The 10,661-nt window shown below is 37.6% G+C and overlaps 1 protein-coding gene across 4 annotated transcripts in view; it reads left to right on the top strand.

The window, feature by feature from the left end:
- The window catches only part of LOC107701284 (zinc finger protein 280C-like), a 14,706-nt gene continuing 4,045 nt past the window's right edge, over positions 1 to 10,661 (top strand). Inside the window, exons 1-13 of one of the 4 annotated variants that reach the window (XM_016503271.1) lie at positions 1 to 103; positions 756 to 915; positions 1,230 to 1,456; positions 1,626 to 1,728; positions 2,296 to 2,529; positions 2,946 to 3,008; positions 3,095 to 3,180; positions 4,063 to 4,289; positions 6,393 to 6,550; positions 7,908 to 8,008; positions 8,084 to 8,230; positions 8,858 to 8,992; positions 9,094 to 9,305. In XM_016503271.1, the coding sequence (XP_016358757.1) occupies positions 756 to 915; positions 1,230 to 1,456; positions 1,626 to 1,728; positions 2,296 to 2,529; positions 2,946 to 3,008; positions 3,095 to 3,180; positions 4,063 to 4,289; positions 6,393 to 6,550; positions 7,908 to 8,008; positions 8,084 to 8,230; positions 8,858 to 8,992; positions 9,094 to 9,305 (1,853 nt within the window). In that variant the 5' untranslated portion in view covers positions 1 to 103. The remainder of the gene's footprint in view (positions 104 to 755; positions 916 to 1,229; positions 1,457 to 1,625; positions 1,729 to 2,295; positions 2,530 to 2,945; positions 3,009 to 3,094; positions 3,181 to 4,062; positions 4,290 to 6,392; positions 6,551 to 7,907; positions 8,009 to 8,083; positions 8,231 to 8,857; positions 8,993 to 9,093; positions 9,306 to 10,661) is intronic. The other 3 variants (XM_016503274.1, XM_016503272.1, XM_016503273.1) reach the window with 3 other exon arrangements.

The raw sequence follows: 10,661 nt of genomic DNA, 5'->3' as shown, positions 1-10,661 counted from the left end.
CAATAACCCCTCTGATTTCCCATGAGCCTCCGCGCTTCATTCCGCTGTGAGCGTGTCTGAATCAACACTGATGTAGTTTGTAAATAATCCGAGATTTTAAAAGGTAAAACTGAGTTTCGCTTTTTTAATCCGAAATGTTTGCTTATGTGTTAGCATAACAAAGCCAATTGATATTTATTGTGTGATTTGCCGTTTCTCTGCAGCCGCTTGCTATTTTTCTTGCTTTTTAGCATGTTAGCATCCAGACAGAGCCGACCTGTCTGCTAATGGATTTCGGAATAATGTGCTAGATCTACGTCGCTGTATGAATGCTTCTGATTTCTTAGCATTTATGCACTTCTTTCATGACTGCATTTTGATTCTACGTATTAGCTAGGAGTAAATGGTGGGAATCTGAGTTAGCATATTAGCCGGTCTGTGTCCGCAGTAACAATCTCGTGTCTGCTAGAGGTGGATCACGGGTTTTGCATCACAATAGTTGGGCTTTTAATATTAACATTAATAAATCTGGATATATCTTTCCCTGTGGGACGCAAAGATAATTTGGTTCTAACACAAAACTTGTTTTGTGGCATTACAGTGATCTATATAGCACCTTAGTTTTGATAGAGTCTCAAGCTTTGGCTAGTTTTTATTGAGGTGTAATTGTGCTGGTATGTCTAATTCCAGATTATGATGTAATTTGTGGAATGTTGGTATAATTTTATTAACCACATAGCCTTGCGCGGATATCTTTGTTTTTTTTGTTTTTTTAGATGTCTGAGCTGTTTATGGAGTGTGAAGAGGAGGAGTTGGAGCCGTGGCAGAAGACAATTCCAGAAATCAATCTGATAGATCTTGAAGATGACGATGATGATGAACCAATATTTGTCGGTGAAATCTGTAGCTCCAAGCCTGCGGCCAACACAAGACAAGGTATGACTCTCTTTTGGGCACACCGTCACTACTCTTCTGGTCCTGTACTTAAAGGGGTCATATGATGCGATTTCAAGTTTTCCGAGCAGACTGCGCTTGTCGGAAGGAGGGACTTTGTATAAAACGAAGCGTTTGAGAGAGGCGGGGCATAGAGGACCTACAATAATGTACAGTATTTGAAAAATAATGTGTTTTTTGAACATTAAAGCATGTCAACATATTCTGTTACACCAAATACACAAAATAATGATCTTTAAAAAAGCATCATATGACCCCTATAAGATTGTTTGCTCATTGTTTCTTGTGATCTTCAGGTGCTGTTAACCAACAGAACCAGCGAAATGTCCCGGTTCAAAAACCCTCAATGTTGGCATCATCACAAAAGCCTCCGCAAGCTCCGCCGAGCCCCGCAAGTGTTGCTATAGGTCCTACAATCATGGTCAGAGGTGCTGCCCCTTCAGGAGGAAATCCCATCCTCATCCCTATTAACACAACTCTAGGACCTCAAACAGCCCCTCAACCCATCATTATTAACAATCAGGTAACTTCACTTTTCTTCGACTTTCTCAGGTTAAATCTGTGCTTCTTCCCACTCGGGTTACATTTTACATTAGTCATAATAAACATGCATGAATTCAATTTAGATTTATTAATGTGTCTGTTCATAGGCCGAATTTGATGAGGGTACTGAATCTTTATCATTTCACCAGGGTTACATTGTGGCATCACCACAGAATCTCAACAGCAGCACCTCGTTCATCAGCGCTTTGGGGTCACAGTATCCACTAGGAACCACTCTCACGGTTGTGCCAGGTATAAATGTGTCTGTGTAGTTGTTTGTTTTATTTTGTTTATGATTGGTAAGATTTTTAAATGGTTTTGAAAGACATTTATATGATGAAAAATACAGTCAAAACAGCAAGATTATTGCATTTTAAAATAACTTTTTTTATTGAAATATATTTTAAAATGTACTTTATTTTTGTGATGGCAAAGCTGAATTTTCAGCAGACATTTCTCCAGTGTCACATGTTCTTGCAGAAATAATTCTAATAGTCTGATTTGCTGCTCAAGAAGCGTTTCTTATTGCGATCATCATTGTTGAAAACAGTGCTGCTTAATATTTTGTTGAAATCGCGATACATTTTTCATGATTTTTGATGACTAAAAAGAGTAGCATTTATTTGAAGTAGACTTTGTTTTTTGTTGTAAAATTACAAATATTTTTGCAGTCCCTTTTTTGATTTGTTTATTGTGTCCTTGTTAAATAAGTAATAATTTCTTATAAATGTTCTTATTCTAAAAAAATATGAGTGGTAGTGTATGCTAATTAGTGAATTAGTATGTGAGTTCTTCATTACTTTGTGTTTGTTTCTCAAGCAGCAGGTCAGCAGATATTGCCGCAAGTCACCATTACACCAAAGCCGGGGGTCATTCACAGGCCTCAAGTGCAGCATATCCAGAACAATGTGGTGACCTTGTCCAATGTACGAGCCCCAGCTAACCTTTCTTCTCAGTCCCACACTACTTCAGGATCTCAAAACACAACAGGCATCATTCCAGCAACACTAGCTAAACAAAAAACTTTATCCCTGCAAACTATGAACAGCAAAGGTAAGCCTGTGTGTGGATGGATAAGCAATAACAGTCTATCCACTACTTTTACCAGTAGACCTATTTTCTAGTTTAGTGTTATTTGCTGAAGTGAAAGGATTATAACCAAGGTTTGAATTTGAAATTACCACCCACCCACTATCCTGCCAGATTATGGTTGCCACCCACCCACCATAATTTTTGGATGATTGAGCAACTACAATTAGACATGACATAGCAACAAAACTGGATTTATTTGTTGTCCATGTACTAAGCTACAATAAAAATAAAAAAATCAATTGCAAAAATACACCAAAATCCCAAGGCCCCTCTCGCTTTTCTGAAAGGTGTGAAGGTTGTGTTTGCGAAAACTTTTTAAAAAGGTGTTTTCTTTGAAGATGAAGACTTGATGGGATGTTTCTTTTTATGACCCACAGATAATGGCACAATGATAAATGACACAAGCAACAGTGGGTCCAAAGGAGGTAAGCTTGACATGGGTAGGTTTTTGTCCAATATGTATTGTAGAATTTCCAGAAGCAACAATCTCTGTTCAGCTTTTAATCTTTTTTTCCTTCTTTGACAGCTGGAAATAATGATTTCCCCTTCAAAAAGAAATGTCCCAGGTGTCAGAATGTGTTTGGCTTTCAGCCTTTAAAAAATCATATGAAGGTTGGTATGTTTTACTTTCTTTTTTGTTTCCTGTGCTAGCAACAGCTTTAGTGAATGCAGTCAGGCAGCGTTAAATCTCAAGATTAACATAGATGGTTATTACATCAGTAGAGTGTCATTGTCTTCATCGTCCTGCAGCTTGTTTTATGTAGTTATGAGCTGTGTGGGAAGCCAAACACTCCAACTGAACCAAGTAAACGGCAGTGCCACTCATGCGCTCTGGTTATGTAGTCTGGTCTGCTTTTTTTTACTATATGTAACTGCATTTTTGTAGCTCATGGAATAATTCACAGCTTAAATGAGATGTCACCTTGTGCAGTGTTTTAAACAAAGAATAAGACATTTTCTTAAAGGGATCATTTAGCCAAAAATGAAAATTCTGTAATCAATTATTCAGCCTCATGTCTTTCTAAACTCATAAAAATTGCATAAATCTTTGGACCATAAATAAAGATCTTTTTCAAATATTCCCATCGTTTTTTTTCTCCATCTGTTGAATGTACACAACCAAAATTTTCATACTACAAAAAGTTCATAAAGACATTGTAAAAGTAATCCATACAAATTTAGCAGTTTAATCCATGTCTTCCAATGAGTGATCACTTTATGATGAACAGATTTAATTTAAGCATTTATTAACATATAAACATTGACAACGTACATACATAGAGCACATCAACTGTGGTAAACAGAATTTTGGTAAAGTGGTAAAAAGACTTTGTTTGAGCCTCTGATGATTGACTGACTAACTAGAAAATTAAAAATGGCACTTCATTTTAAAAATGTTGCCACCTCCTGATGTAGAGACAGATATACTTTGATTCCTCAGGTGAAAAGCATTATTGAGATGTTATGATGCTTTTTTTTTCTCTTCTTCTTCAGCTGTGCTGCCCTGAATTATTAGACTCTGTGTTCCCCTCAACATCGAAGCCTGACAAACAAGCCAGTGCACCTAAAGTCTATGAGTCTGACAAAGGCAAACTCATCATGCTGGTTTCAGACTTCTACTACGGGAAATGTGAAGGGGATCCATCTCTGATTCCCAAATTCAAGTCCAACACCACCTTCAAGTGCAACAGCTGTTTAAAAATGCTCAAGAACAATATCAGGTATTTTTTGGAGTGTTAGTTATGCAAAAACCTATTAGGGTACACATTTTTTGAAGTACCATCTTTAATCAGCCAGGTGCAGAGGTGGTTGAAGCTCTATAGACCTTAGTCAGGGTAGCTGCAATTTAGTTTGTTACGAATGAAAACGATTCAAACAGTCCCAGTCATTTAAGTGCTTTTTTGTATAATTCTTTTGGTCTGTGAGGGAGCAACATCACGCATGTGGTTTAGATGGAACATTGCTCATGAGAGCCATTAGCTACAGGAGCCCAGAGATGGAGAGAGCAATAGTTAGAGAAAGAGAGACCCCATCACTGGATTTCCCCTCAGACCCCCGTTCCCTCTAGGGGCCCCAGATGAATAATGAAGGGTAGTTTGGCTGCTATAAGAACTGTTCCTGTGATTAAATAACTTTACTCCACTACGGCGTGAGAAAAGCCTCAGTAAGCTCCTTTTAATGGGGAGGCGCGTTTGCAGCGCACTCCCAAGTTCTGGCGGCGGGGGTCACAGTTCAGCCGCATAAAAATCCCTATTAGGGGAGCTGAGGTTGCAGAATGTGCTGACTGAAAAATTGGCCGCTCAACGTCAGGGCACCAATGGCAGGTGAGGCAGAGCCTGCGCATCACATCATTAAACAAAGAAGCAGCACAGTATAATTGCTGGTATTATAATGGCTATTATGCACAGTTAGAACATGAACTTTAAGTAGAATATTTGGTAATTTATCTCTTGAAAACCCTTGGGAGCTCAAACACTTCTTGAGTACACACGCACAGGCCTTGCACTGTTCAGAGGTGACTTTTAATGGCGTGTGTTTGTAATTTGGCTAATTATATTTAACTGCGTAGGAGTTTTATTTTGTATTCCCAAAGGACGCTGAACATTAGCTACTTTAACTTTGGCATTTTCCCTTCCCTTCAGACGTCTTTGATGAATTACGGTTTATGATGAGTTGATAGTTCATGTACTGCTCATTTGTATCTTGAAAATCCAGTATAATCTATAGACAAAGCTGGAGTATGACCCGTTTCAAAAATAGGATGTGAACTTCGGTTGCAACATCTGAAACTGCGTGATTCTAAAAGGATGTTATGTGTCTATTTTTAGGTGCCTTTTGAAAAGCAAAAGGAAACTCCACTCCTGAGAGAGCAGACACTTTGTAGTGGTTTACCTGTTTGAATGTTGCACATCTGTTTGACATTCACTTCCTCGCACATCAAAGGCTTTCCTGTTTAGTTGTCACACCTTTGTCAACGGCGGTCCCGCTTGTGTCAGACTGAGTTCTCCCAAGACGGCAGCTGTTTGTGGAGCAGAGCATTTACCTTAAAGAGTATCATTAATGTTGCATGTTGCAGGTGTACCCAATGCCTTCTCACTCTCACCACAAGCTGACTTTTTGGCTGTGAGTGTCACACCTACTGACTGTTTTTTGCAGAAATCTCTACACACACACAGAATAGATAAGAGGTGACAGACTTAATGACTCTGACACTTCTCTCCAATCATCTGTCACATGAAACTTGCCAAAATAGGTGCATGAGAGCTGCACGAACATAAACATTGTATGTTCATTGGGTTTCATTTCATTGAGTTTCTTGACTCTGTCAATGTGTGTGATTGTTTATCAATTCTTTCAGGGCTTGCTGAAGCTTCAGTGAGAACGTTATTTTCTTATTTTATGAGTCATTTAAGGAGAGATCCCTTACACAGTCACCATCTATAACAAGCAGCATTTTTCGGAGTAAAATTTTGGGGTCATTGCCAATGCCACAAGAGTCTGCCCCACTGTGAGTGATCATTTTAAGCATGTCAGAAGTAGTCAAAATCGACAAGGTTAATAATTTAGCATTGAGTTGGTCGCTGGGGCTGTTAACAGTAACACCCACTTGCCGAGAGATGGCCGAGGCTCTATATCGTCTCACACATTCAAATAAAAAGCAAAGCTATATAAATTAAACTCATTATTATTTATTATTATTATTAGATGTGGGCCTCTTATTCTTCAATGACCATGTAAATGAAGACTACAGCTGAAATCAGCTAGTTGTAGTAATGCCATCCTTTGCTCTTCCTCATCCCTCTGTTCATTTTCCTTTCAATCAGGTTCATGAACCACATGAAACATCACCTGGAGTTGGAGAAGCAGAACAGCGAGAGCTGGGAGAGTCACACTACATGTCAACATTGTTACCGACAGTATTCAACTCCTTTTCAACTGCAGTGTCACATAGAGAGTGCCCACAGTCCCTTCGAGTCCACCAGTAAGTCACTACATTTCAGTCACAGGGTCTTTTCCTTTTTGAGTAGGTGGTTCTTGGCCAGAATAAAGGCCTTACAACAATATTAGTGTCAACTAGAAGTCTTCTCGGGTCCTAAAATCCATACCCGACCCAAATCACTTCTTACCCGAATCCGACGTGCATAAATTAATTTTTTCAAAAGAAAGACCTGACTCGAGACGGACCCGATGAAGTAAGACCCAAGTTCTACCCGACCCAATGGCACTTATTTTCAAACCCAACTGGACCCGAATGTAAACGGCATTGACGTGTGCACAGCCTGCAGCCCTGCAGTCAGGAAAAATCCCGCTGTCCTGCTGACTGATTTGGCTGCTGCTCCATTACTTTCGTTTATTTATTTAATTATTTATTATTAGGCCTACTTTATATTTTTCCTGCTTGTTGGATACATGTTATTTCTGAGTTCGGCTTTCAATTGTAACCAGTGCGTTTGAAAAATAAACATGATAGTTTGATAAAAATTAAATGGATAGCCTAATAAATTATGGATTTAACAACGTCATTTACCTCATCTCCAGTGAAGGGCTTCTGCATAAAAAAGAAAAGCCCTGCATGAACACGCAACGTAATAAAGCGAGTGGCTTTTCCTGATGGATCTCATATCCATAAGATGAATTTATGTGTGTGAGGTTGCAAACGTTTGTTCCTTTTATATGTGCGTTTCTTAAAAATGCACTTAACACGAATGCGCAAGTTCGCATCCGGGATAGTTTAAAAGAATTCGGGTCTTATCGGGTCCTATCGGGTCCATTTGGAAAAAGGACATTTATTTTAAAGGACCCGAGGCTGCTAATACCGAACCTGACCCGTGTTTGAGGCACTCGTAGAAGTTTTGGACCCAAACCCTCTCGGGTCGGACCTTGGGTTTTCGGATCCAAGTGGACCCATGAAGACCTCTAGTGTCAACACCAATGTTTGTTATTAGTTTGTCATCTTCCGCTTTGAATTATCAAGCTTTTTAAAGTCAGGTGGATTCTCATTGGCTATCAGTGTTTTTATTCTACATCAGATTTAAAAAATGGTTCTGAAGGTGATTCCAACAATATCATTACTCTGTCATTGTTATAATTGTGATATGGCTATTCTCCCAGTATTAAAATTTTATTATCCTTCGTGTGAACAGGCCTTAAGCCGCAAAAGTGGCCCATCACATCATGATTGTGATTTTTCTAACTAAAGTAGGAAGTTTCCTACAGGATTTGAGGTTATGTAAAAATAGTCAGTGATTTTGTACTTGGAATGAGAATATTTCACCAGAGGGGAATAAGTTGATGGTTTAGATATATTATAAGTGTATTGTTATCTTTTCTTTCCCCAGCCAACTGTAAAATATGTGAGTTGGCTTTTGAGACGGAGCAAGTGCTTCTGGAGCACATGAGGGACAATCACAAACCTGGAGAGATGCCCTATGCCTGTCAGGTAAAACTTCATCGTTGCTCTGTGTAATTTGTATTTCAAATACTTGGTTCTCACTTTGTTTTTGCTCTCTTAAAGGTTTGCAACTACAGGTCCTCCTTCTTCTCTGATGTGGATAACCATTTCCGCACAGTTCATGAAAACACTAAAGACCTGCTTTGTCCCTTTTGCCTGAAAGTCCTTCGCAGTGGCCATATGTACATGCAACACTACATGAGACATCAAGTGAGTGTATTACCTTGTGTGTGTTTCCATTTGGAAATGGATTTATTGCCTACTTCTTGCTTACTAATTTAAACCAAAGACTGTGTACATGAGTCTTTTTGACATGTTCTTGGATAAGACATCATCTGTCTCTTTGTCTGTGGATTTGGAGCTTGAGACTTCACTGATCTGAAGTCAGCACAATGTGCAACTCATTTGTGTGCTGCCCCATTGGCTCTCACTCTAAGGTTGGATTGATTTGGTTGTCTGCCGAACACCTTGGTGCAATATATAACAGGCTGACAGTGGCGGCTTACTCTATTCACCTTCCCTGGTTACTCCTTATGGGCTTCTCCCTGGCAACAGCAAACCAGATTAACCACGAGTCATATCGGCCAACAGCAAGATTTGTAACAAAAACAATAGTGCATGTGGTGGTGGAATGATGCGGATTAGAGACCGCCAAGTTCATGGCATATTCCAGTATAAAAAAGATTATATAAAATTATATTTAAAAAAATTATATTTTATAGATTTTTTTAGCAATGATATTAATAAACATCAAAATTAAATGCACAATTTAATTGCTAAATGTAACTTGTGACTTAACTTTATGTTATGTATTTTTTATTTTTTTGCTTTTTCTAGAAAAAAGGGATTCAAAGGTGTGGAAAGTGCCGACTAAATTTCCTCACCTATAAGGAAAAAGTAGAACACAAGACACACTTCCATCGAACCTATAGGAAGCCTAGAAAACTTGAAGGATTGCCTCCAGGAACCAAGGTCTGCTTGTGGTTATTAACTATATTAACTATATAATAGAATATACAATCACAAATGATTTGAGATTAAACTTTTCATTAGCATTATTTAATTCATTTTAGGTGACGATTCGGGCCTCAGTTTCTGGTGCGCAAATGGGTTCTGAAACTTCAAGCAAAGCCTACATCATACCCACAAGTCCTGAAACGACCAAACAACCTGTTAGAATAGCAGCAAACACAACCAAACCAAACGTAAATGGAGGAAAGGCAAAGACGACAAACCAATTCAGCTGGAACCGAAGCAACCAAAATAATGAGCTTAAAAGTTTGAAGTGAGGATTCTTAAGCCCAAAGTATACTTCAGTTTTGATGCGAACGCTTAGCGCATGTGTACAACTGAACACACAAGTGCTCATCAGCACAGGAATCTGTAGTTGTTGCCGCCGTGTTCAGTAGTTTGTTGTTATCGTTCTTCGGTGTCTTCCGTTTCTTTTTTGAATGTGAAGCAGTGGGCTGGGGCAACTAATTTAGGGCTACAGCTAACGATTATTTTTATTGTCGACTAATCTATTGATTATTTTTCGATTAATCTATTCATTATTTTCTGATCAGTTGATGACTTATTTAGTTAAACTATCAGTAAATAATAACAGTAACATCTGCTATTAATCTTTTAATGTTTTATTCAAACGTTTTCTCATAATTAATACTTTACAAAAAATAAATAATAATAACAACAACAAAGAAAATAACAATAAATAAAGAAAAATAATAACAAGAAAAGAGAGAAAAAGAAATAAATAATAATAACAATATATAATTAATAAAAAATGAAAGAAAGAAAATAATAACAAGAAATAAAAAATAATAACAAGAAAAGAGAGAAAAAGAAAAATAATAACAAATAATTAATAAAAAAGAAGGAAAAAGAAAGCAAGAAAGAAATAATAATAACAAGAAATAGAAACAAGAAAGAAAGAAAGAAAGAAAAAGAATTACAGGGCAGTGATATAATTCAATCAATAGAAATGCACATTATGGCTGCATTCACAGTTACTGTTTGGGACTGACAGCAGTTGCTTACAGGTGAGAGACTTTAAATGTTTTATTTATTCAGTAGATTAAAACATCTGCTTGAATACATATCTGTGTGAATGAACAGCTGAAGTCACAACTGCATTCAGGACACTAGAGCGACAGAATCAAAAATGGTGTCATAACTAGAGCCTGACCGATATATCGTTTTGCCGATATTATCGGCCGATATGAGCCTGTCGCCGATATATCGGTATCGGCGAATATGCTGCCGATATGAACATTTTTTTTTATGTCGCTTTGTTTCATAATTACAGTGTATACGTTTTTCTTTATTTACCCTCAAAAAATGGAAGTGAAATGTGACAACATGCCCCGTACACATTGTAACATCTGAGGGGCACGTTGTAACTTGACCATATGACAGCTTAAAATCTTATCTGATCGAATTAAAAAAATATAAAAGACAAACTAAAATATTTTGTTAATAAAATATATATTATTTTTTATTTTTATTTTTTCAAATAAAATAATGGCGTTTTTTAAGAATTAAAAATAATCTGATTTTGGAGTTTGACAATGAACACATTGCAACCATGCTTGGGACGGCCCACATAAACGAGCAAAAATGCTTTACATGTCTTGAAATAATA

Source organism: Sinocyclocheilus anshuiensis, unplaced genomic scaffold, assembly GCF_001515605.1.
Source record: "Sinocyclocheilus anshuiensis isolate Anshui unplaced genomic scaffold, SAMN03320099.WGS_v1.1 scaffold1946, whole genome shotgun sequence".
Lineage (NCBI taxonomy): Eukaryota > Metazoa > Chordata > Actinopteri > Cypriniformes > Cyprinidae > Sinocyclocheilus > Sinocyclocheilus anshuiensis.
This window is presented reverse-complemented; position numbering and strand designations above follow the sequence as displayed.